Source organism: Erpetoichthys calabaricus, chromosome 10 (assembly GCF_900747795.2).
Source record: "Erpetoichthys calabaricus chromosome 10, fErpCal1.3, whole genome shotgun sequence".
In the NCBI taxonomy this organism is placed as follows: domain Eukaryota; kingdom Metazoa; phylum Chordata; class Cladistia; order Polypteriformes; family Polypteridae; genus Erpetoichthys; species Erpetoichthys calabaricus.
The window spans coordinates 5,542,811-5,570,162 of NC_041403.2; the positions used below are offsets into that span (position 1 = coordinate 5,542,811).

At 44.8% G+C, this 27,352-nt stretch overlaps 1 protein-coding gene across 1 annotated transcript in view; it reads right to left on the reverse strand.

Annotated features, from left to right (window-relative positions):
* Window positions 1-8,550: 8,550 nt before the first annotated feature.
* Window positions 8,551-27,352, reverse strand: part of LOC114658742 (cytochrome P450 2J6-like) — a 40,950-nt gene continuing 22,148 nt past the window's right edge. Inside the window, exons 3-9 of the mRNA XM_028810789.2 lie at window positions 23,111-23,260; window positions 22,863-23,023; window positions 22,529-22,705; window positions 19,101-19,242; window positions 18,741-18,928; window positions 18,516-18,657; window positions 8,551-9,003 (exon numbers count right to left, since the gene is read on the reverse strand). Coding sequence (XP_028666622.1) covers window positions 8,828-9,003; window positions 18,516-18,657; window positions 18,741-18,928; window positions 19,101-19,242; window positions 22,529-22,705; window positions 22,863-23,023; window positions 23,111-23,260 — 1,136 coding nt within the window. The 3' untranslated portion in view covers window positions 8,551-8,827. The remainder of the gene's footprint in view (window positions 9,004-18,515; window positions 18,658-18,740; window positions 18,929-19,100; window positions 19,243-22,528; window positions 22,706-22,862; window positions 23,024-23,110; window positions 23,261-27,352) is intronic.

Sequence of the window (27,352 nt, forward strand, 5' to 3'; positions counted from 1 at the left end):
CGTTTATAGTGCCAACTATAATAGCGAGATACTGTAAATAGTAAGGTGGAAAGATTTAATATTAAAGTGAGAGCTGCTGTTGACATAGTTGCACCAGCATTGTTATACCATGGAAGACCCAAAGAGTGTCTGATTTAAAGAGAACATGCCGTAGAGCTGAACGTAAATGGAGGAAGACTAAACTAACTATTGACTATGAAATATTAAAAGTTAAAATAACAGAATACAATAACACAGGCTGTCTTGAGAGGCGCTGCTATTTCTCTAAGATTATAAATAACAATGCTAGTAATCTCAGAGTCTTATTTTCAACGATTGATCATCTGTTAAACCACGTAACTCAAAGGAATGCCTCCTAAGTACTTCCAGTAAAATCTGTGAGGCTATCGCTATATTTTTCAATCAAAAAATTAATGATATTAGAAATAACATAGTATATCTCCCCAACAGTAAGGATCCTCCTAAACCCCAGTACTCCATAATAAACAAATTAAATTCTTTCACTAGGATAGATTTACCTGATTTACATAAAATAATTTCTCAAATGAAACCCTCCACCTGTGCCCTTGACCCAATACCAACTAATTTTTTCAAAGAAGTATCGGGCGTGCTAATTGATAATGTTCTTGACATAGTAAATTCGTCATTAGATACGGGGGTCTTCCCAGACTGTCTTAAGACTGCGGTAGTTAAACCCCTACTCAAGAAAAATAATCTCAACCCCTCTGCTCTTGAAAATTATAGACCCATCTCTAACCTGCCTTTCTTAAGTAAAATTCTAGAGAAGACAGTCATTATGCAGTTAAATGAGCACCTCAATAAACCTGCTATTCTTGATAAATTTCAGTCAGGTTTTAGAACAAATCACAGCACAGAAACTGCACTCGTTAAAGTAGTAAATGACTTGCGGGTAAATGCAGACAGAGGCCATTTATCTGTTCTCATCCTCTTAGATCTGAGTGCCGCATTTGACACCATTGATCATAATATTCTTAAGAATCGCCTTAGTCAATGGGTGGGCCTCTCTGGCAGGGTCTTAAATTGGTTTGAATCCTACCTGGCAGGGAGAAAATTCTTTGTTAGTTGTGGTAATTATAATTCAAAGACACATGATATCCTATCTGCGGTGGGTTGGCACCCTGCCCGGGATTGGTTCCTGCCTTGTGCCCTGTGTTGGCTGGGATTGGCTCCAGCAGACCCCCGTGACCCTGTGTTCGGATTCAGCGGGTTGGAAAATGGATGGATGGATGGATGATATCCTATATGGTGTTCCACAAGGCTCTATCCTGGGTCCGCTGCTCTTCTCAATCTACATGCTTCCATTAGGTCAGATTATCTCAGGGCACAACGTGAGCTACCACAGCTATGCTGATGACACACAGCTGTATTTATCAATAGCACCTGATGACCCCGAATCTCTTGATTTGCTAACACAATGTCTAACCTGTATCTCAGAATGGATGAATAGTAACTTTCTCAAATTAAACAAAGAAAAAAACGAAATCTTAGTGATTGGCAATAATGGATACAATGAGGCTATTAGAAATAAACTGGATGCATTAGGATTAAAAGTCAAATTGGAGGTAAAAAGCTTAGGGGTAACCGTTGATTGTAATCCATCCATCCATCCATTGTCTCCCGCTTATCCGAGGTCAGGTCGCGGGGGCAGCAGCTTGAGCAGAGATGCCCAGATTTCCCTCTCCCCGGCCACTTCTTCTAGCTCTTCCGGGAGAATCCCAAGGCGTTCCCAGGCCAGTCGAGAGACATAGTCCCTCCAGCGTGTCCTGGGTCTTCCCCAGGGCCTCCTCCCGGTTGGACGTGCCCGGAACACCTCACCAGGGAGGCGTCCAGGAGGCATCCTGATCAGATGCCCGAGCCACCTCATCTGACTCCTCTCGATGCGGAGGAGCAGCGGCTCTACTCTGAGCCCCTCCCGGATGACTGAGCTTCTCACCCTATCTTTAAGGGAAAGCCCAGACACCCTGCGGAGGAAACTCATTTCAGCCGCTTGTATTCGCGATCTCGTTCTTTCGGTCACTACCCATACCTCATGACCATAGGTGAGGGTAGGAACGTAGATCGACTGGTAAATTGAGAGCTTCGCCTTACGGCTCAGCTCCTTTTTCACCACGACAGACCGATGCAGAGCCCGCATTACTGCGGATGCCGCACCGATCCGCCTGTCGATCTCACACTCCATTCTTCCCTCACTCGTGAACAAGACCCCGAGATACTTGAACTCCTCCACTTGGGGCAGGATCTCGCTACCAACCCTGAGAGGGCACTCCACCCTTTTCCGGCTGAGGACCATGGTCTTGGATTTGGAGGTGCTGATTCTCATCCCAGCCGCTTCACACTCGGCTGCGAACCGATCCAGAGAGAGCTGAAGATCACGGTCTGATGAAGCAAACAGGACAACATCATCTGCAAAAAGCAGTGACCCAATCCTGAGCCCACCAAACCGGACCCCCTCAACGCCCTGGCTGCGCCTAGAAATTCTGTCCATAAAAGTTATGAACAGAATCGGTGACAAAGGGCAGCCCTGGTGGAGTCCAACTCTCACTGGAAACGGGTTTGACTTCCTGCCGGCAATGCGGACCAGGCTCTGGCAACGATCGTACAGGGACCGAACAGCCCTTATCAGGGGGGCCGGTACCCCATACTCTCGGAGTACCCCCACAGGATTCCCCGAGGGACACGGTCGAATGCCTTTTCCAAGTCCACAAAATACATGTAGACTGGTTGGGCAAACTCCCATGCACCCTCCAGGACCCTGCTAAGGGTATAGAGCTGGTCCACTGTTCCGCGACCAGGACGAAAACCACACTGTTCCTCCTGAATCCGAGGCTCGACTATCCAACGGACCCTCCTCTCCAGGACCCCTGAATAGACTTTTCCAGGGAGGCTGAGGAGTGTGATCCCTCTGTAGTTGGAACACACCCTCCGATCCCCCTTCTTAAAGAGGGGGACCACCACCCCGGTCTGCCAATCCAGAGGCACTGTCCCTGATGTCCATGCGATGTTGCAGAGACGTGTCAACCAAGACAGTCCTACAACATCCAGAGCCTTGAGGAACTCCGGGCGTATCTCATCCACCCCCGGGGCCCTGCCACCAAGGAGTTTTTTCACCACCTCGGTGACCTCAGTCCCAGAGATGGGGGAGCCCACCTCTGAGTCCCCAGGCTCTGCTTCCTCATTGGAAGGCATGTTAATGGGATTGAGGAGGTCTTCGAAGTACTCCCCCCACCGACCCACAACGTCCCGAGTCGACGTCAGCAGCGCACCATCCCCACCATATACAGTGTTGACACTACACTGCTTCCCCTTCCTGAGACGCCGGATGGTGGACCAGAATCTCCTCGAAGCCGTCTGAAAGTCGTTCTCCATGGCCTCCCCAAACTCCTCCCACGCCCGAGTTTTTGCCTCAGCAACCACCAAAGCCGCATTCCGCTTGGCCTGCCGGTACCTATCAGCTGCCTCCAGGGTCCCACAGGACAAAAGGGTCCTGTAGGACTCCTTCTTCAGCTTGACGGCATCCTTCACCACCGGTGTCCACCAACGGGTTCGGGGATTGCCGCCACGACAGGCACCGACCACCTTACGGCCACAGCTCCGGTCAGCTGCCTCAACAATAGAGGCACGCAACATGGCCCATTCGGACTCAATGTCCCTCACCTCCCTCGGGATGTGGTCGAAGTTCTGCCGGAGGTGGGAGTTGAAGCTACTTCTGACAGGGGGCTCTGCCAGACGTTCCCAGCAGACCCTCACAACACGTTTGGGCCTACCACGCCTGACTGGCATCCTCCCCCACCATTGAAGCCAACTCACCACCAGGTGGTGATCAGTTGACAGCTCCGCCCCTCTCTTCACCCGAGTGTCCAAGACATGTGGCCGTAAGTCCGACGACACGACCACAAAGTCGATCATCGAACTGAGGCCTAGGGTGTCCTGGTGCCAAGTGCACATATGAACACCCCTATGCTTGAACATGGTGTTCGTTATGGACAATCCGTGACGAGCACAGAAGTCCAATAACAAAACACTGCTCGGGTTCAGATCGGGGGGGCCATTCCTCCCAATCATGCCCTTCCAGGTCTCACTGTCATTGCCCACGTGAGCATTGAAGTCTCCCAGCAGAACGAGGGAGTCCCCAGAAGGTATGCCCTCTAGCATACCCTCCAGGGACTCCAAAAAGGATGGGTACTCCGAACTGCTGTTCGGTGCATACGCACAAACAACAGTTAGGACCCGTCCCCCCACCCGAAGGCGAAGGGAGGCTACCCTCTCGTCCACCGGGGTAAACCCCAATGTACAGGCTCCAAGTTGGGGGGCAATAAGTATACCCACACCTGCTCGGCGCCTCTCACCGGGGGCAACTCCAGAGTGGTACAGAGTCCATCCCCTCTCAAGGAGATTGGTTCCAGAGTCCAAGCTGTTCGTCGAGGTGAGTCCGACTATATCTAGCCGGGACTTCTCAACCTCGCGCACTAGCTCAGGCTCCTTCCCCTTCAGAGAGGTGACATTCCACGTCCCAAGAGCCAGTTTCTGTAGCCGAGGATCGGACCGCCAAGGTCCCCGCCTTCGGCCACCACCCAACTCACACTGCACCCGACCTCCTTGGCCCCTCCCATAGGTTGTAATCTGAATTTTAAATCGCATATTCATCAGACCACTAAGACAGCATTTTTTCACCTAAGAAACATAGCAAAAGTTAGACCTCTTATATCATTGAAAGATGCTGAGAAATTAGTTCATGCGTTTGTTTTCAGTCGGCTAGATTACTGTAACCACCCAAAAAAGACATCAATCGATTGCAATGAGTGCAGAATGGAGCCGTTAGAATCTTAACTAGGAAAAGAAAATCCGAGCACATCACGCCAGTCTTAACGTCACTACACTGGTTACCTGTGTCATTCAGAATTGACTTTAAAATACTGCTTATGGTTTACAAAACCTTAAATAAACTGCTCCATCTTATATTTCGGAATGTCTGACACCTTACACTCCAAGTCATAACCTTAGATCTTCAAATGAGTGTCTGCTTAGAATTCCAAGAGCTAAACTTAAAAGAAGTGGTGAGGCGGCCTTCTGCTGTTATGCACCTAAAATCTGGAATAGCCTGCCAATAGGAATTCGCCAGGCTGATACGGTGGAACACTTTAACAAACTGCTAAAAGCACATTACTTTAACATGGCTTTCTAATAGCTTCATTTTAGTTTAATCCTGATGCTCTGTATATTCAATTAATTTTCATTATCATTCATGGTGGCTCCAAAATCTGTACTAACCCCTACTCTCTCTTCTGATCTTTTTCCGTTTTTCTATGGTGTTGATCTGCACCACCTAATCAAAGCCCCATGATGTCCCTATATTGAATACAATGAGGACTGATCATTTATGTTAGGTAGAATGCCTAGAGGGGACTGGGTGGTCTTGTGACTTCGGAACCCCTGCAGATTTTTTTTTTTCTCCAGCCGTCTGGAGTTTTTTTTTTGTTTTTTCTGTCCTCCCTGGCCATCGGACCTTACTCTTATTCTATGTTAACTAATGTTGTCTTTTTTTAATTCTTACTTTGTCTTTTTTTCTCTTTTCTTCATCATGTAAAGCACTTTGAGCTACATTATTTGTATGAAAATATGCTATAGAAATAAATGTTGTTGTTGTTGAAAGTATCTGCTGAATGTACTTTGTAGTAACAAGATTTCTATAGACTTGTGTCATATGGGGAAACTGTCGGGACCATAAAAATACTTCGTTGTAATGAGAATTTCATTGTAAAGATATTCGGTGACATGGAATTTTACCTGTATTTCACTTTCAATGAATTTTGTGATTATATTAGGCTAGTCAGTTGAGATCAGGAGATCCCAGCCTGGAGTGCCTGCACCTGGAGGTGTGATATGAAAAGAATCAAGCACTGAGCGTGTAACTGTCACCTGTGAATGAGCCACAGAAATACGAGTTCTCATTGGTTCCGTGTTCATAAAGGCGAATAATTTATTTTAAGAGAATGAAATTTGTACCATACAATGATCAACAGAGAAAGTTGCGGCCTATTACTGTTTTTTTGTGCAAGCCTTGATTGTGAAACATCTCTGATTTCAAGGTTTGATTGACATTTTTGCCAGGTTTGCAAGAGGGATGGAATTGGATGCAACACCCGCAACTCACACTCAGCCCCTCTCTCTCTCGCTGGCGGTCCTGATAGTGGTGCAGCAATCTTACGTGTGTGGCGCATCCATTTTTGAACTGCAGTCCAGGAATTATCAGTGTTTCATCACTTTGCTCTCCAGTCCTCTCGATCATTCAATCGTGTGTCATTTCCTGCACGGTGCTTGATGCCTCACGGGATCCCCCAACCCCAAGATCATCAATCGAGAGTCTAAGCTTTGTGAGGAACACATTTACAAGGCAGGAACAAATCCCCGGGCAGGGCGCCAGCCCACCGCAGTATGTATGAATCACTTTGGAACTGGAATACTGACTAGAGACAGGCACTATATAAACTCAACAAAAACTGGTGTCACCCCTGACTTGAGTGTGACCAGGACAAGTCACTTCACAGGCCTGTGCTTAAGAGTGTAGAAATACTGAAGTAATTCAGCTATCATGTGTAAACCACCTTGTGATGATGCTAATTGGTGCCATGATTGATTCATCACCATGAACACTCTGAATAGGATGCCACCTTCTTGGGACGACTCGTCCAATAACACAAAGTAAATAAATCACATATAGTGGGTATAAAAAGAACCCCCCCCCACCTCAAAATATTCCCATTTTTTTTTTTGCTTTACAGCCTTAAATGAAAACACACAAACTAATATTTTTTACAGCTTTACTTCCTCAATGCAATCTCTAACATCCAAATGAAAGATATCAGAGCTACAGTTCAGAAGAATTATAAAAAATAAAAAAACAAGAAATCCCGAGATGAATAAAGGAAACCCCTCCCCCCTCCTAAACTCACTTAGGTGTCAGTGCCCACCATTTCCATTGCGGTTACTGGTTTCCTTCCACCTATGATCAGTTGTAATCCGTGTGATTAGTGAAGCTGTCTCTGGAGCATTCAATCCCTTCCTTGGTGGTGCCACTGACCGCCAACAACTGACTAAGGGTGGCAAGTCACTTTCAAAAGATCTCCGAGGTAGAGTTGTGGACAGACATACGGCAGGGGATGGAGACAAAAACATCTCAAAGGCTTTACCAATCCCAAGGATCTCAGTAAAGTCCATTATAAAGAAGTGGCAAGTGTTGGGTACTACTAGGACCCTCTCTGGATCCTTCAAACTGGATGGAAGAGCAAGGAGGAAACTGGTAAGAGAGGCTACCAAGAGGCCAATGGCCACTTTGAAGGAGTTACAGCGGTCATTAATGGTGTGTAGGTGACAACAATTTGACAAGCTCTCCACAATTGTGGCTTGTTCAGGAGGGTCGCACTTCTCAAGAAAGGCCACATTAAGGCTCGTTTGAGCTTTGCCAGAATGCACCTTGAAGATTCTGATGCCAAGTGGGAAAAGGTCTTATGGTCAGATGAGACCATAATCAAACTACTAGGCTTCAATACCAGATGGTCCACCAATGCAGCTCACCATTCACAACACACCATACCTACAGTAAAGCATGAAAGGGGAAACATCCTGTTTTGGGGGCCTGGGGGTCTCATTAGGGTAGAAGGAAAAATGGATGGGGCTAAATACCGTCAAATTCTTGAAGAAATCCTGCTACCCTCTGCCAGAAAGTTGAAGATGGGCAGAATGTTCACCTTTCAACACGACAACGACCCGAAGCACACAGCAAAATTGACCACACTGTGGCTGAAGGAGAAAAAAGTGAAAGTCCTGGTGTGGCCCGTCAGAGCCCAGACCTAAATCACACTGAAAATCTGTGGAAAGATCTGAAGATAGCAGACCACCAACGCTCACCATCCAGTCTGACCGAACTTGGAACAGTTCTGTGAAGAAGAGTGGGGGGCAAATATTACTTAATCTAGGTGTGCAAAGCTGATAGAGAAGAATCTCAACAGACTCAAGGCTGTCATTAAAGCAAAAGGGGGGTCAACAAAATGACATTGGGGGGCTGATCTTTTATTAATCTCAGTAGGTCTTGTTTTTGATTTTTTTTAATCATTTTTCTGAACTCTAGCTCTGATATCTTTCACCTGGATGTTAGAGGTTGCATTGAGTAAGTAAAGCTGGGAAGAAATATTTGTGTGTGTTTTCATTTAAGGCTGTAAAGCAAAAAAAGAAATGGGAATATTTCGAAGTCTTTTCTATACCCACTGCATAGCTGTGATGGTCTTGAGATGCTGGTCACCACAAATTGGCACTAAAAAGATGTGTGGAGTAACAGTCTCAACTATGGCAACAACAGGAACAGCGAGGTGCTGTACAGGTACAGAGGCCTGGCTAGTGGTGCATGTTGGGTGTTTACCCTGCTGGTAGTGAGCCACCTGGTGGAGGCTGACAGCAATTACACATTTTCTTTCTGAGAGTATCTGTATTCTAGTAAGCTGTTTGCTAATGGAAGCAATAAAGAGGAAAGCACAGTGTAGGGCATCACTTTAATAAAGAAAAACATCAGCTGTGCTTCTAATACATGTGAAGAAGATGAAGTGGCTGTCACCTGCCCATCAGCCATCTTGATGATCTGCTTCTAATCTGTCTTGGCAGATTTCAAAACCTTGTCCTGAAATCAGCATTTTCTTTATGCTGCCACGTCCATGGATCACTGAGACTGGTGGAGTGGCATACGGGGCACCATATGCAAAAGTGCAGACTGTAATGCTCAGATCTCAACAGCAGGGGCAGCACTGGTGCATACGCTTTAGCGAGGGATGGCACGGATTTTGAATGACACGGGGACCCGTGTGATGCCCTTCTGGAAGTCGAGGCTTGGCTCAATGCCTTCAGGAGGAAGGAAGGTGAACTTCTGAAGAAGAGATGTGAAGAAGAGGAAGAGCTCCATGCGGGCCAGAGGTTCCCCGACGCAGGAACGCTTACCTGAAAAGAAAAACAAAAAAAAGTAACAAAATATGAGTCAGAGTGGAGGGGGATCTGGTGTGATGGATCCTATGTATGCAAGAGTAGCCCCCTATGTTAAAATTAAAATCAATCTACCTATCTATCTACCTGGGCGGCACGGTGGCGCAGTGGGTAGCGCTGCTGCCTCGCAGTTGGGACACCTGGGGACCTGGGTTCAATTCCCGGGTCCTCCCTGCGTGGAGTTTGCATGTTCTCCCCGTGTCTGCGTGGGTTTCCTCCGGGCACTCCGGTTTCCTCCCACAGTCCAAAGACATGCAGGTTAGGTGGATTGGCGATTCTAAATTGGCCCTAGTGTGTGCTTGGTGTGTGGGTGTGTTTGTGTGTGTCCTGTGGTGGGTTGGCACCCTGCCCAGGATTGGTTCCCTGCCTTGTGCCCTGTGTTGGCTGGGATTGGCTCCAGCAGACCCCCGTGACCCTGTGTTCGGATTCAGCGGGTTGGAAAATGGATGGATGGATCTATCTACCTACCTATCTATCTATCTTATAGCGGCTTTATTTTATATTGCCTTTAACTCTCTCTATCTTTGTTAAAATTAAAATAATGATTGCAATACTGAATACAATCCAACGTATAATACACATTCATTTTGACACTGGATTTTCAAAACAAAACTCAATATTTTGTTTGAATTCATGTCCATTCGATCGCGCACTCAAACATGCTCTCAGAGCATTTCTTTTCAACGTGACGTCTAAAGCTGGCGGTGGGCGTGAGGATCGCGTTGCGAAAATGGCGTCAGATTTGGAGAGATACGCAGAAGTGTTAAGTGCGCGGCGGTCGTGCATCAAAAATCGTGAATTTCAAGGAGAGGCTGGTGACGTGCATTCCAGAATGATGAATGAAGGGCTGAATATACGCAACGCATCATTAAAATGCCAGGAAGACATGCAAAAACATTTGAAATGGATCTGCTCCTCATGTAGGTCCTGAGAATATCACACTCACCATTCCTTCCCCGCTTTTGGTCAATAGGTCTACCTGCTCCTTTACTTTCTCTTAAGGTTAGGAATAGCAGGCACAACTCTTTGTTAAGGACTTTGTTAAATGGTGCGACTCAAACCACCTACAACTGAACACCAGCAAAACCAAGGAGCTGGTGGTGGATTTTAGGAGGCCCAGACCCCTCATGGACCCCGTGATCATCAGAGGTGACTGTGTGCAGAGGGTGCAGACCTATAAATACCTGGGAGTGCAGCTGGATGATAAATTGAGACTGGACTGCCAATACTGATGCTCTGTGCAAGAGAGGACAGAGCTGACTATACTTCATTAGAAGGCTGGCGTCCTTCAACATCTGCAATATGATGCTGCAGATGTTCTATCAGACGGTTGTGGTGAGTGCCCTCTTCTACGCGGTGGTGTGCTGGGGAGGCAGCATAAAGAAGAGGGACGCCTCACGTCTGGACAAACTGGTGAGGAAGGCAGGCTCTATTGTAGGCATGGAGCTGGAGAGTTTGACATCCGTGGTAGAGCGACGGGTGCTGAGCAGACTCCTGTCAATCATGGAGAATCCATGACATCCACTAAACAGGATCATCTCGAGACAGAGGAGCAGCTTCAGCGACAGACTGCTGTCACCATCCTGCTCCACTGACAGACTGAGGAGATCGTCCTGCTCTACTGACAGACTGAGGAGATCGTTCCTCCCCCAAACTATGTGACTCTTCAATTCCACCCGGGGGGGGGGGGGGGGGGGGTAAACGTTAACATTATACAGAGTTATTGTCTGTTTTTCACCTGCATTATTATCATTCTTTAATTTAATATTGTTTTTTGTATCAGTATGCTGCTGCTGGAGTATGTGAATTTCCCCTTGGGATTAATAAAGTATCTATCTATCTAATAAACGCGCCGACCGGACGGACCTCAACAACTAAGATAATATGCGTTTCTGGTGCGGTCATCCCAAAGCTAAACGGAGTCAAATGACCAATCAGCGTCAGAAGGTGCTCTAATCAGGACTCTGCTCTGCACTGATTTTTTTAAAATCCTGATCCCGGATGTCACCAACAAAGTTGCATCGTTTTCCTGATGGCTTTCTCCTGCTTCCAGCTGCATTCCTGTTTTCCTTCCTAAAAAAGGTGGATGAATTGGGTAAAAAGCGTACGTGGAGTCTTAAAATGGCAGAATCTCTACAAGGAAGGATGAAAACAAAACTCCAACCGGTAATAAGATTAAGCATCTGCTGATATAATCCGCTAAGAATATACACCCCCATGCCTGTAATACAAAAAGGAGAGGCACTACTGACTTCATGTGCTTCTTTAACAAAACAGTCTTGATTAGAATACAGTGAACCCTCGTTTATCACGGTTAATCCGTTCCAGACTCTACCGCGATAAATGAATTTTCGCGAAGTAGGATTCTTTATTTATAAATCGAATATTTTCGCAGAGTACAGAAAACCTGTTTACGACCTTCTAAATACGTTTTTTTAACATTATTAGAGCCCTCTAGACATGAAATAACACCCTTTAGTCACCATTACACTCGTATTACCCAATATTAGACAAAATAAGAGAAAAGACATTAGACGTTACAAATATCATATTATTATTATTGTACTGTACATTTAATTACACACACACAGTTCTTACACACAACCACTAACCTATGAAGGCACGAGCTCAGTAGGAGAGTCTTCAGGTTGTAAGCTGTAGTGCTGATCGCACCCTCAGAGGACACAGACGCCCCTGGGAAAACCCCTGAAACAGCTGACAGTCTACCTTCACATTGCTCCTTACCCTTCTTACTTGCGCTATAACGTGCGATAAACCTCTCACGCGGTACTCTGCTTACTTAAAAGTATTGTGCAGCGCCTCTCAGCTTTGGAATTGGTTGTTTTGTTTCTCTCTCTCTCTCTCTCAGACATTCTCTGCTCCTGGCGTAACTGTCATCTCTGACTTGTCATGGAGCACGTTTAAACTTTTGAAAACAGGCAAATGTTTGTTTGCAGTGCTTTGAATAAAGTTCTTTTTTTTCTACAACCTCCTGCGTCTCTGTGCAAATCTGTGACCCAAGCGTGACAAGGTGGTGCAGTATCTTCAGCAGGTGCGTCGTTGTCTTCTTCCGCTGAAGGAGTACTAAGAGTAGGTAGTGGGTGTCTGGGTGCGCGGCTGAAGAACATCTTGATAGGCAGTTGCTGGCACTGTCTTTTCGTATGCGTGAGGAGGCTTTTGTAGGGTATTGCCATCTTTGATCATATCCAAGAGTTTCACCTTCTCCTGGATGGTAAGCATCTTCCTCCGGCGCTTAGTTTCATTGTCAGAAGGCTTAGAAAAAAGCAGCATGTTTAGGAGCCATTGTGGGGCTTAGATAAAAGTTATCAGAAAGCGCATGCGTAGTGACGTCAGCGTGTATGAGAAAAAAATCACAATAGAGTAAAGCCGTGAAAATCGAAGCGTGATATAGCGAGGGATCACTGTACTGATAAAAGTTCATTTCTGGTTTAACTTATTTACTTTTCAAGTAACAATGTTGGGCTGGCGCCCTCTGCCCAGGGTTTGTTTCCTACCTTGCGCTCTGTGTTGGCTGGGATTGGCTCCAGCAGACCCCCATGACCCTGCAGTTAGGATGTAGCAGGTTGGATAATGGATGGATGGAAGTAGCAATGTTCTAAGTGATTCATTTACGCTTCTGGTTGCCCACTCTGTAGTTCGATTCACTTTATTGATTTGAATCTTTTGAACCACCCAGTGGCAGAGCAAGGCTTTTGAACTGGGAATGGCAACCTCCTCTGTACCTTTCCCCCTCTATCCTTGCTATAGTGATATCCCATAGGTGGGCTGTTGTCCCCTTGGGGCGGTGCTTGTGTAGTCTTTTCAGATTTTTTAATTATGAACTGTCCCCAAAATCAACTGTTCCTGTATATCGGGGTGTCAAACTCTGGTCTCGGAGGGCCACAGTGGCTGCAGGTTTTCATTGTAACCATCTTAATTGGTGACCAGTTTTTCCTGCTGATAGTTTTAATTAACTTGACTCAGCCAGACAATGAGACAAAACAAGCCACCACATGACCAGCTCACCTGTGCTCAACACACTATCTGAATATAAAGAAAAGTGACGAAAAGGTCAAACTCTCAGGTCACTAAAACATTTTGATGATGTTCTTAGAAAAAACAGAAAATCAACAGTTTTGGAAATGTCTGCTGTGACAGAATGACAGCAGCAACAAGTTGTGGAATTAAACAACGGGTTTGATTAACAGCAAGAATTGGCTTCTCATTAAGGAACTGGTTGGAGTGAAATTGGAGTTTGAAGCCCCAATTTAGCTGGTCATCTGTCAACTCGTTTCACGTCTAATTTCTGTTTGGCTGTCATTTAATGAAGAAAAATCAATTCAGAGCACTGAATCCTTAAAAGCAAGGGCTATTAAAATGAAGGGAAAAGAAGTTAATAAGCAGTGAAACCTGGTCACTGATTAGGAAAGGGGTTAGAATGAAAACCTGCAGCCACTGCGCCCCTCTAGGCCTGGAGTTTGACACCCCTGCTGTATATGGTTAGCAGCATACCGGTCGTATGTTACAGTACTGGCACTAATTACTGTTGCACCCCACCGACCACATACGCCAGGCTTCTCTGTTAAGCCGCCAGATTCATGGCAGCTGCTGTAGGGATAAGTCGTATTTTCAGCTATTCCTCAAGCCTTTTCTAATTTTATTATATTTGACATGTATAAGCACTTTTGAGTTTTCTTCTTTCGGCTGCTCCCGTTAGGGTTCACCACAGCGGATCATCTTCTTCCATATCTTCCTGTCCTCATCATCTTGCTCTGTTACACTCATCACCTGCATGTCCTCTCTCACCACATCCATAAACCTTTGCTTAGGTCTTCCGCTTTTCCTCTTCCCTGGCAGCTCTATCCTTAGAACCCTTCTCCCAATATACCCCTCATCTCTCATCTGCACATATCCAAACCAACACAATCTTGCCTCTCTTACTTTGTCTCCCAACCGTCCAACCTGAGCTGACCCTCTAATGTCCTCATTTCTAATCCTATCCATCCTCGTCACACCCAGTGAAAATCTTAACATCTTTAACTCTGACACCTCCATCTCCATCTCCTACTTTCTGGTCAGTGCCATCGTCTCCAACCCATATAACATAGCTGGTCTCACTACCATTCTATAGACCTTCCCTTTCACTCTTTCTGATACCCGTCTGTCACAAATTACTCCTGACACTCTTCTCTACCCTGCCTGCACTCTCTTCTTCACCTCTCTTCCACAATTCCCATTACTCTGTATTGTTGATCCCAAGTATCTAAACTCATCCACCTTCGCCAACTCTACTCCTTGCATCCTCACCATTCCACTGACCTCCCTCTCATTCACAAACATGTATTCTGTTTTGTTCCTACTGACCTTCATTCCTCTCCTCCAGAGCATATCTTCACCTCTCCAGAGTCTCCTCGAACTGCTCCCTACTCTCGCTACAGATCACAATGTCATCAACAAACATCACAGTCCACGGGGACTCCTGTCTAATCTCGTCTGTCAACCTGTCCATCACCATTGCAAATAAGAAATGGCTCAGAGCGGATCCCTGATGTAATCCCACCTCCGTCACTCCTACCGCAGACCTCACCACTGTCACACTTCCCTCGTACATATCCTGTACAATTCTTACGTACTTCTCTGCCACTCCCGACTTCCTCATACAATACCACAGCTCCTCTCAGTCACCCTGTCATATGCTTTCTCCAGGTCCACAAAGACGCAATGCAACTCCTTCTGGCCTTCTCTAAACTTCTCCATCAACATCCCGAGAGCAAACATCTCATTTGTGGTGCTCTTTCTTGGCATGAAACCATCCTGCTGCTCACTAATTACCACCTCACTTCTTAACTGAGCTTCCACTACTCTTTCCCATAACTTCATGCTGTGGCTCATCAATTTTATCCCCCTGTAGTTACTACAGATCTGCACATCCCCCTTATTCTTAAATATCGGCACCAGTACACTTCTTCTCCCCTCTTTTGACATCCTCTCACTTTCCAAGATGCCATTAAACAATCTGGTTAAAAACTCCACTGCCATCTCTCCTAAACACCTCCATGCTTCCATAGGTATGTCATCTGGACCAACAGCCTTTCCATTTTTCATCCTCTTCATCGCTGTCCTTACTTCCTCCTTGCTAATCCGTTGCACTTCCTGATTCACTATCTCCACATCATCCAACCTTCTTTCTCCCTCATTCTCTTCATTCATCAGCCTCTCAAAGTACTCTTTCCATCTGCTCAACACACTCTCCTCGCTTGTGAGTACGTTTCCATCTTTATCCTTTATCACCCTAACCTGCTGCACATCTTTCCCAGCTCGGCCCCTCTCTCTAGCCCACCGGTCCTTTTCTCCCTCCTGAGTGTCCAACCTCTCCTACAACTCATCATACGCCTTTTCTTTAGCCTTCACCACCTCTCTCTTCACTTTGCGCCTTATCTCCTTGTACTCTTGTCTACTTTCTGCATCTCTCTGACTATCCCACTTCTTCTTTGCCATCCTCTTCCTCTGTATGCTCTTCTGCATTTCCTCACTCCACCACCAGGTTTCCTTTTCCTCCTTCCTCTTTCCAGATGAAAGGGAATGATACCAGCTATGTTATATGGGCTGGAAATAGTGGCACAGGAGAAAGAGCTGGAGGTGGTACAGTTAAAGATGTTAAGCTTTGCATTGGGGATGACAAGAATGGACAAGATTAGAAATGAGAACATTAGAGGGGCAGCCCAAGGTGGACAGTTGGGAGACAAAGTCAGAGAGGCGAGATTGCATTGGTTTGGACATGTGCAGAGGAGAGATGATGAGGATATTGGGAGAAGGATGTTAAAGATGGAGATACCCGGCAAGAGGAAGGCCTAAGTGAATGTTTATGGATGTGGTGAGAGAGAAGATGGGACCCAGGCAAGGCAAACCCCCCTCTGTTGACTCCACCACTAGATCTACCCATTTAAGTGAATTGATTTATTTGTTTGATTCATCAAAATGATGCAGGGCTGGGTCCCATTGGAAAAAAAAAAAAAAGTATAATCAAATAAGTCATACGTCATTATTTATATTCATCCCATGCCTGCTGCTATAGACCCCAGCTTCCCCATTTCATTGCAGAAAGTTCAACAGAATGGGGGCATCTGAATGAAATTTAGAGTGTTATAAATACGATGACATTTCAGTTTTTTATTTCTAATACAATTTGCTAAGATTTCTAAAATCCTCTTTTTGTTTCATCATTCTAGGATGCTGAGGGGTGACACTACAGGCCCCTCCCACTGGGACCCCCAATCCGAAGCCAGCCTCCCATTACATGATCTATGTACAGGTGCTGGTCATAAAATTAGAATGTCATGACAAAGTTGATTTCAGTAATTCCATTCAAAAAGTGAAACTTGTATATTAGATTCATTCATTACACACAGACCGATGAATTTCAAATGTTTATTTCTTTTAATGTTGATGATTATAACTGACAACTAATGAAAGTCCTAAATTCAGTTTCTCAGAAAATTAGAATATTGTGAAAAGGTTCAATATTGAAGACACCTGGTGCCACACTCTAATCAGCTAATGAACTCCAAACACCTGCAAAAGCCTTTAAATGGTCTCTCAGTCGAGTTCTGTAGGCTACACAATCATGGGGAAGACTGCTGACTTGACAGTTGTCCAAAAGACGACCATTGACACCTTGCACAAGGAGGGCAAGACACGAAAGGTCATTGCTAAAGAGGCTGGCTGTTCACAGAGCTCTGTGTCCAAGCACATTAATAGAGAGGCGAAGGGAAGGACAAGATGTGGTAGAAAAAAGTGGACAAGCAATAGGGATAACCACACCCTGGAGAGGATTGTGAAACAAAATGTGGGGGAGATTCACAAAGAGTGGACTGCAGCTGGAGTCAGTGCTTCAAGAACCACCACACACAGACGTATGCAAGACATGGGTTTCAGCTGTCACATTCCTTGTGTCAAGCCACTCTTGAACAAGAGACAGCGTCAGAAGAGTCTCGCCTTTGGACTGCTGCTGAGTGGTCCAAAGTTATGTTCTCTGATGAAAGTAAATTTTGCATTTCCTTTGGAAGTCAAGGTCCCAGAGTCTGGAGGAAGAGAGGAGAGGCACAGAATCCACGTTGCTTGAGGTCCAGTGTAAAGTTTCCACAGTCAGTGATGGTTTGGGGTGCCATGTCATCTGCTGATGTTGGTCCATTGTGTTTTCTGAGGTCTAAGGTCAACGCAGCCGTCTACCAGGATGTTTTAGAGCACTTCATGCTTCCTGCTGCTAACAAACTTTATGGAGATGCAGATTTCATTTTCCAACAGGACCTGGCACCTGCACACAGTGCCAAAGCTACCAGTACCTGGTTTAAGGACCATGGTATCCCTGTTCTTGATTGGCCAGCAAACTCGCCTGACCTTAACCCCATAGAAAATCTACGGGGTATTGTGAAGAGGAAGATGCAATACGCCAGACCCAACAATTCAGAAGAGCTGAAGGCCACTATCAGAGCAACATGGGCTCTCATAACACCTGAGCAGTGCCACAGACTGATCGACTCCATGCCACGCAGCATTGATGCAGTAATCCAGGCCAAAGGAGCCCCAACTAAATATTGAGTGCTGTACATGTTCATACCTTTCAGTTGGCCAACATTTCTAAAAATCCTTTTTTTACATTGGTCTTAATTGATATTCTAATTTTCCGAGATACTGAATTTGGGACTTTCATTAGTTGTCAGTTATAATCATCAACATTAAAAGAAATAAACATTTGAAATACATCAGTCTGTGTGTAATGAATGAATCTAATATGCAAGTTTCACTTTTTGAATGGAATTACTGAAATAAATCAACTTTGTCATGATATTCTAATTTTATGACCAGCACCTGTAAGGTCAAGGGAGATTTTTGCATAAGGATGCAACATAAAAAAATATGAAAAAAGTGCAGGGGTCCAAAGACTTTCTGAATGCATGGGACTTTACACTTTTTATTGTTAGTTTTGTAAGAAATGTAAAATATGTTTTGTGTTTTACCACCATGTTTTGCGTTTCCCACCACATAATGGGAAGTGTCACCTTTATGCAAAATATGTGATGTGCATAGAAGAGTGATGCGGTGTGAAAAAAGGCACATTTCTTGAGTTTACGGGGGGACCCCCCCCCCCATACTTATTGCTTTAACAAGATCACAACTTTATGGGGTAATCACTGCTTCACGTGTGGTACACAGGGGGGTGGATGTGAAGAATAATAGGGAGCAACGTCCGGCGCTCCATCTTCACCAATGACTCTCCAAAGTCCACACTACTAACTGATTTGTAAGATGTCACCAGCGCTCATGGTCCACCAATCAGAACAAATTCATCAGCCCTGAAGTCAGGTTCAGTTTAAAGGAATCCTAACACCCCTAACCCCGCTGCTCTCTCTGAGTCCACTGAGCTGCCCACCAGGCTTTAGAAAGGAGTAGAAGAAAAACAAATGTTTTACCAGCTGAAAAGACAAAGAAGGCATCTCTTCTCAAGAACTTCCCACTGGCATCAAGGAAGTGCTCAGGTTTGAAGGTGGACGGGTCCTCCCACTCCTCCTCGTCAAAGAGCACCGAGTTCAGGTTGATGCTCACCGCGGTGTCCTGGAGGGGACAACAGAGTTACAGTTTCCTTCAAACTCCCCCTTTGCTTCACTCCTAAGTGCACCCCGTACTGTTCACCCCACCTTTGGAATGAAGTGCCCACCCAAAGACATATCCTCAATGGCTTGGCGGGCCTGGTTGAGTGGGATGATGTCAGCCATTCTCTGGATCTCATGGATCACTGCGTTTGTATAGGGCAGGCTGTTCCGGTCCTGCATCAATGGAGGTTGGTCTCTACCAAGAATGGCATCAATCTCCTTCTGGACTTTCTCTACCGAGACAAATGCAGGAGTGGCAGTTAGTTTTCTGCATCCCAAGGTGTCCTCCCCCTGAGAGGAGCGAGACCTTGACACAGCAAACTTCATTCTCCGAACCTCTGCGTAGCTGAATTTTGTACTTCTGACTTTCAAGAATGGAATCAGAAATCAAAGGTGAGACCTTACCCTGCACATCTGGATACTTCATCATGTAGAGCAGCGCCCAGCGCAGAGTTGTGGACGTGGTCTCCGTTCCCGCTACAAAGAGGTCCAGAAGGCAGTAGCTCAGATTTTCTTCATGGAATTCTGCCTTCACGTCCTCCTTCCGCTGTGGGAAACAAAAATTTGTAAATCTCACTGCTGACCCACCAGGTGAGGTTGGCAAAACCGGCAGTGTGTGGTGTAGTGGTTAAGGCTTTGGACTTCAAACTCTGAGGCTGTGGGTCACTGTGTGACCCTGAGCAAGTCACCTGATCTTTCCAATTGGAAAACCAAAAGAAATGGAACCGATTGGATCAGAAATATTGAAAGTCTCCTTGGATAAAGACGTCAGCCAAATAAGTAAAAATGGGTAATCATCTAAATCTCTAAGATTACACTGAAAGGTGCTACATACTTTCAAAGACTGATTTTTTAGACGGGAGTCCCCGTGGTCTGTGATGTTTGCTGATGACATTGTGATCTGTAGTAAGAGTAGGGAGCAAGCTGAGGAGACCCTGGAGAGGTGGAGTTTTGAGAGGAGAGGAATGAAGGTCAGTAGGACCACCAAGACAGAATACATGTGTGTGAACGAGAGGGAGGTCAGTGGAATGGTGAGAATGCAAGGGGTAGAGTTGGCGAAGGTGGAGGAGTTTAAATACTTGGGATCAACAGTACAGAGTAATGGGGATTGTGGAAGAGAGGTGAAGAAGAGAGTGCAGGCAGGGTGGAGTGGGTGGAGAAGAGTGTCAGTAGTAATTTGTGACAGACGGGTATCAGCAAGAGTGAAAGGGAAGATCTACAGGATGGTAGTGAGACCAGCTATGTTATATGGGCTGGAGACGGTGGCACAGGAGACAGAGCTGGAGGTGGCAGAGTTAAAGAAGTTAAGATTTGCATTGGGTGTGATGAGGATGGATAGGATTAGAAATGAGGACATTAGAGGGTCAGCTCAGGTTGGACGGTTGGGAGACAAAGTCAGAGAGGCGAGATTGCGTTGGTTTGGACATGTGCAGAGTGATGATAGGGATATTGGGAGAAGGGTGCTAAGGATAGAGCTGTCAGGCAAGAGGACAAGAGGAAGGCTTAAAAGAAGGTTTATGGATGTGGTGAGAGAGGACATGCAGGTGATGGGTGTGACAGAACAAGATGACGAGGACAGGAAGAGACAGAAAAATATAGTCTGTTGTAGTGACCCCTAACGGGAGCAGCCGAAAGAGAAAGTAGGAGATTTTTTTGAAAATGACGCATCTTGCTGTACTTTATGAAATCTGATGACCAGATAAGACTCAGTCGGCTAGACTGTGGACACTCTCAAGTGATGGGTGGATTTCTCAACTTTTAAAAGTGGGATACCACCTCCCTGCCACCCTCCCAAATGCTCAGCCGATGAACAGAAGAAAATTTGAAGCAACCTATCAAACTGAACTTCTCTAGGTGACCACAGAGAAGATGAAAGTTCACATTTTCTAACTATCTATCTACACTTCACTTTTTGTAATTGACAAAGAGTATCATCCATTAGCAGACCAGTTTTGTGGGGCCTTACAGGATGAACATGTGTGACTTGTGTCTCTGGCCATCTTTGGAGGAGGAGATGCTATTGGAGATGGAGCCAGCAGCTTCAGACACTTTCAAGGGCTATGATGGGAGGAGGTCACTTACCTTAATTTTTTTTTTGACTGCAGGAAGGGACAATGACCTTCAGTGGAATTAACAAAATTTAGAAAATTCCAGTTATGGTAGGCATCCTCTAAGGTCCTGGATGGCCACAGTAGCTGCAGGTTTTATTCTAACCTAGGGGTGTCCAACTCCGGTCCTGGAGGGCCGCAGTAGCCGTAGGTTTTCATTCTAACCCTTTTCTTAATGAGTGACCTATTGTTGCTGCTAATTAACTCCTTTTCCCTTCATTTTAAAGATTCAGTCCTCTGAATTGATTCATTTCTTCATTAAATGGCAGCCAAACAAAAATGAGACGTAAAATGAGCCAACAGATGACCAGCTAAATCGGGGCTTCAAACTCAAGCCAATTTCAATCCAATCACTTTCTTAATGAGAAGCTGATTCTTGCTGTTAATTAAACCCGTTATTTAATTCCATGGCTGCTTGTTGTTCTCATTCTGTCACAGCAGACATTTCCAAAACTGTTGATTTTCTGTTTTTTCCAAGAACACGGTCAAGGTGTTTTAGTGACCTGAGCAGATTTAACTTACTGAGACCACCTTCACCTTACTTTATTTCAGATACGGTGGTTAGCTGGTCATGTGGAGGCTCATTGTGTGACATTATTGTTTGACTGCTAATTAAGGAAAAAGAAACAACTAAGAGGTCTGAGTGACGTTAATTAAAACTGAGGCAAAAAAGTTAATTAGCAGCAAAAACATTTCACTAATTAAGAAGATGGTTAGATTAAAAACCTGCAGCCACTGTGGCCCACCAGGACTGGGCTTGGACACCCCTGTTCTAACCCTTTTCTTAATGAGTGACCTTTTTTTGCTGTTAATTAACTCCTTTTCCCTTTATTTTAATTGACTTGTTTTTTTTAAGATTTGTTCCTCTAAATTTCTTCATTTCTTTCCTTAAATGGCACCCAAACAGAAATGAAACGTGAAATCAGTGAGTCAACAGGAGACCAACAAAGTCAGGGCCTCAAACTCCAACCAATTTCATTCCAACCAGTTGCTTAATGAGTCGCCAATTGTTATTGTTAATTAAACCCGCTCTTTAATTCCATGGCTTGTTGCTGTTCTCATTGTGCAATAGCAGACATTTCTGAAATTGTTGATTTGCTCTTTTCTAAAAGCTCTGTTAAAATGTTTTGGAGACCTGAGCAGATCAACATTCCTGAGACCTTCATCTTTCTTTATTTTCTGATATCGTATGATGGTCTCAGTTTGCTGGTCATCTTTTGACTCATTTTATATCTCATTATTGCTCGGCTGCTAAATAAGGAAAAAGAAACAATAAAGGTGTCTGAGTCTTCAAGAGCAAGTTAATTAAAATTAATTCAAAAGAAGTTAATTTGCAGCAAAAACAGGCCACCAATTAAGAAAAGGGTTAGAATGAAAACCTGCAGCCACTGTGGCCCTCCAGGACCGGAGGTTGAGACCACTGCTCTAAGAGATGATACTCCATCAACTAACAGGATTCACGAGCCTTTACATACTGAAATTAAAATTTGTCTTAGGTGATCAAGTGACCACTGACCCATCTACAGGGTGGTCCAGATCTAACTATGCAATTATTGCATTGCATTAAAAGTTGCATAGTTAGATCTGGACCACCCTATATATTATGTGAAGATTGGCTGCTGCACAGGTTCCACTTTACCACACACACTGATCACACCTTTAACTAAGGCTCTGGTGAAGACATTTAGTGAAAAGATATTGGCACCACTGCCCACCGGAAGTTACCTTCTCAATTTCCTCCAAATAGCAGTCGATGAAGTCGCGTGGTGCCGCAGGATCCAAGTGCTTCTTGTGTTCTTCAATCTCCGTCCTCAAAAACTCAACTACCTTGTCGTAGTCAGCAAACATCACGTGGTGGCGCCCAGGTAGGACCTTCATTATCGTGGGAAAGGCATTATACAGCTGGAAGAGAAGTGACACAGGGGGTCTTTCAGAATGTGGCAGCGAGCCTGAGGCATTGCAGAAAACCTCTCTCGGTGTCTCAGAGCTTCTGGAGATCGTGAGCCAAGGACCAAGTCACACATCACTCACTCCAACGCAGAGCTGGCAGTCACCTTACCTCTGCCCAGATTGTCCCTTCCAGATACAAAGCTTCAAAGATGAGATGCAGCAACTCCTGGAACCTTTGGTCACTGTACTCAAAGCGGCGGCCGAAAACGATTGAGCAGATGATGTTGGAGACAGCATTGTTCATGAGGAAGTGAGGATCGAAAGGTCTACCTGGCATGGAATCAAAGGGATGTAAAGTTAGGTCAGGGCTCACACCCTGTGCCACAAGACTAGGCAGACCTTGGTCATTCTTCTTACCCTGCTCCTCTTGGATGGCCTGCTGAAAGTGCTTGAACTCCTCTGTGATTCTGAACTCCAGACTGCTTTTGCCGACACCAAAGTTTCGCAAAGTCGTCAACATGAATCTGCGGTTTTGTTTCCAGCGGTACCCGCTGCTGAGTACCACACCTGACAGGATAGAAGGGGGCACACATTTGATGTTAGACATCCCAGAATCCACTTCCCTTTCTTGCAAAGCATCTTGGGGCAGACAGACCCTCTAACTAGCAGAGCCACTGGCCGGTTCAAAATCAGGCATCTTTTGGGCTTAGGGACACACAGTCACTATGGCCAGTGGGTTTTGAATTCACTGCTACACATGCATCACTGGACATGGGTTCAAATCACATTTCCGCACAACTTTGCGAGAGTCACTTTACCAGTTCAGTAAAGACAATGCAAATTATACAGAGAAGCTCTTTGGAATGAGGTGCACCGTGAAAGGCATCATGCAAAATGAAAATTGTAGATATCCATCCATCTACTTTCTACCACTTATCTGGGTCCAGGTCAAGGGGGCAACAGTCTGAACAAAGATGACCAGAGTTTCCTTTGGCCCGTCAACTCCACTGTGGGGATACTGAGGTGTTTCCTGTCATCCGTGAAATATGATCTCTACAGCTTGTCCTACATCTGCCCCAAGACCTGTTCCCGGTTGGACATGCCGAAAACACTTCCTCAGGGAGGCGACCAGGAGGCATCCTAATCAAATGTCCGAATCACCTCAAATGACCCCTTTTCTTGGCAGTGGAGCAGCGTCTCTACATTGAGATATCATCCTGAATGTCTGCACTCCTCACCCAGAACCCAGACACTCTGAAGGACAGTCATTTGCTTCGCTTCTATTCATCATCTATTTCTTTCGGTCACTAGTCAAAGCTCATGGCCATACGTGAGGGTAGGAATGTAGACTGACCAGTAAATCGAGAGCTTTGCCTTTTAGCTCAGCTCAGTAATTCTCCATGAATGACTGGTACAGAGTCTGGATAATTCATGATGCCACTCCGATCTGCATTTCAGTCTCTTGCTGCCATCTTCTGACCTTTAGATCTTTAAACTACTATGCTTGAGGCAGCTCTTCCTCCTCCTCAAACTGGACATTGCACTCCAGCCTTTCCTGGCTTAGAACCATGACCTCAGTGTCATGGATGTGCTGATCCTCATCTCGACCTCTTCACACTTGGCAGCGAGCCTCCACACCAGAGGTCACCACCTGAAGAAAGCAAAAATTAAAGATCCAATCCTGAGGTCACCAAACTGGACCCCCTCCATCCCTTGGCTGAGCCTAGAAATTCAGCCCATACAAATTATAAACAGGATCGGTAATAAAAGTCCCACAGCCACCGGGAAGAAGCCTGACTTACTACCAGAAATGAGAGCCAAGCTTTTGCTCCAGTTCTACGGGTACTAAATAGCTTATAACAGCAGGTCCGGGACCCCTCATTTCTAAAGAACCCTCCATAGGACACTCCAAGGGATGTGGTTGTATGCCTTTCCAAAGTCCTCATAACACATGTACCCTGTAGGATATCCTCCCATGAACCCTCCACAATTCCCCTGGGGATAAAGAGCTGGACCAGTGTTCCAACTGGAATGAAATCCACATTGTTCATCCTGAATACAAGAAATTACTACCAGATGGATCCTGCTTTCTAGCATCCTGGTATAGACTTTCCCAAGAGACTTGAATGGTGTAATCACCCAAAAGTTGGAACATACCCTCCAGTCCCCCTTCTTAAAGATAAGGATCACCATCCCAGCTTGCCAATCCCAAGGAACCATCTCTAACCTCCACCCAATGTTGAAAAGGCTTGTCAGTCAAACCATATAAAGCTTTCGAGAACTTCAGGTAAATGTCACCCACCATCAGAGCCATGCTACCTCAGCAACATCAGCTCTAGTGATGGGTGAGCCCTCCGTCGAGTCCCGGACTCTGCTTAGGCTAAGGAAGATGTGTCAGGGGGATTCAGAAGGTCCTCCAAGTGTCCCTTCCACCGTCTCACTCAATCCCCAGGAGAGGTCAACCGCACTCCATCCCTGCTACCCAGCAGGCTTTGAAAATAGGAGGTAATTGTTTTTAATTCCTGTCCATTACGTCCCTGACTTTAAAGAGAATGTATAGCTGCTGTTCATCCTGAAAGGGGCTATAAACACCTGTATGGCGCCTCATTGTTAATGGGACTGTAAAGTCAGAGGCTTTCTGTGTTTTCAGTCTTTCTGGTGTGTTTAAAAGCCATAATGTGTGACTATACATACATATACTGTAATATATATATATATATATATATATATATATATATATAAAAATGTAAATGTTAATTTGTTCAAAACCTTTAATCTCCGAAAGTTCATCACCGATTGCTTTGAAATTTTGACACAACGTTGCATTCGAATACGCGCGTGTTTTTATATACATATTATATAGATATCACACCTGTGACAGGTAAAAACATGCTTTTTTTGAAAACACAGCGGCATCTGTTGGACGTAAAAGCAACACATGCTATACTAAATATTTTACGATTCTATTTCAACGTTTTGATCAAATACATTTGTATGTACGTGAATAAAGGCAGCGACATGGCAGTTTTTAGCGTGCAACCAGAAAGAAGTGATAGGAATGCGGTCATACATATCGATGAAATCGCACAGTATTAGGCTGGAAGATACATAAGCTGCAATGAAGCTGTATGGCGAATTCTTTCATTTCCCATACATGAACGAAGTCCAGATGTTGTTCACTTAGCAGTACATCTAGAAAATGGACAACGCGTTTATTTCACAGCTGCAAATGTGCAACAAATAGTCCTGAATCCACCGACTACAACGTTAACTGCTTTCTTCACGTTGTGTCAAAATGACGCATTTGCGAAAACACTGCTGTATTCGGAAGTACCTACGTATTACACATGGAATGTGAGTAGAAAATCATTTGAACAACGCAAACGAGGAGAGCGAGTCAACGGACAACCTGGCATATTCAAAGAAACTACGACAGACAGACTGTACACCGTGCATCCCAATCAAGATGAATGCTTCTTTGTTCACATGCTGTTGGTAAATGTGCCCGGTCCAATGTCTTTCCAGCAATTGAGAATTGTCAACGGCGTTACACATGCCACTTTCCACAGTGCATGTCAAGCTCTGAATTTATTGGAAAACGACCGACACTGGGATGTATACATTAATGACGCATGCAACACGTCACATCCAAATCAAATTCGTGCATTGTTTACAATCATATTGACCACCTGCTCTCCTTCATCTCTAACACAGTTATGGGAGAAATATATAAAGATATTTTCTGTCGAATACGCAAGTAAAATTCAAATATAAACATTGATTTCACAGCAGACATCTACAACTAAGCGTTGATAATGATTGAAGATTTGTGCTTAGAAATCGTGAACAAAGTTCTCAATCAATTGGGAATGCCATCACCGAATCGATCTGCTGCTGCTTCGTTCGATGTACAATTGCGTCGTGAACAAAATTACAACACGGGTGATCTTTGGTCATATGTGCAATCAAATATTCCTAAGCTAACGTTTCAGCAAAAAGGCATTTACGATCAAATAATGCAAACTGTCAATAACGGGGTTGGAGAAATCTGGAAAGTTGCTGGTTGATCTGACCTCAGGACGAATTTCATTGCCTCATAACTTCTGCAGTTTAGTGACGTCAAAAGAAGAATTGGTTGAAAAAGTATTTCCCAATATTCAAACCAATTATAAGAATCACAATTGGCTGAGTGAACGAGCTATTCTTGCGGCCAAAAACTAAGAGGTCTACGAACTTAACAATATTATTCAGTCTAACATTCTGCACAGACAATGGAACAACAAAAAATATTGTATACCCACAAGCATTGTGAAATTAAGCATATTAGAAATGTGCGCTCTCTCTTTTGTTTCTTTTCCATTTAACCAGCCTGAGCCACAGCAACGCGTGGCCGGGTACAGCTAGTATATATATTATATATATATATATATATATATATATATATATATATATATATATATAGGGAGAAGGAAGTCTGGGCATCTCTGCTCAAGCTGCTTCCCCCGCGACCCGACCTCGGATAAGTGGAAGAGGATGGATGGATGGATATATATATTATATATTTTATATATATTATATATTTTGTATATACAGTATATTATATATTTTGTGCGTGTGTCATACTTGTATATAGTGTAAATAAATGTGTGTTGGGTGACA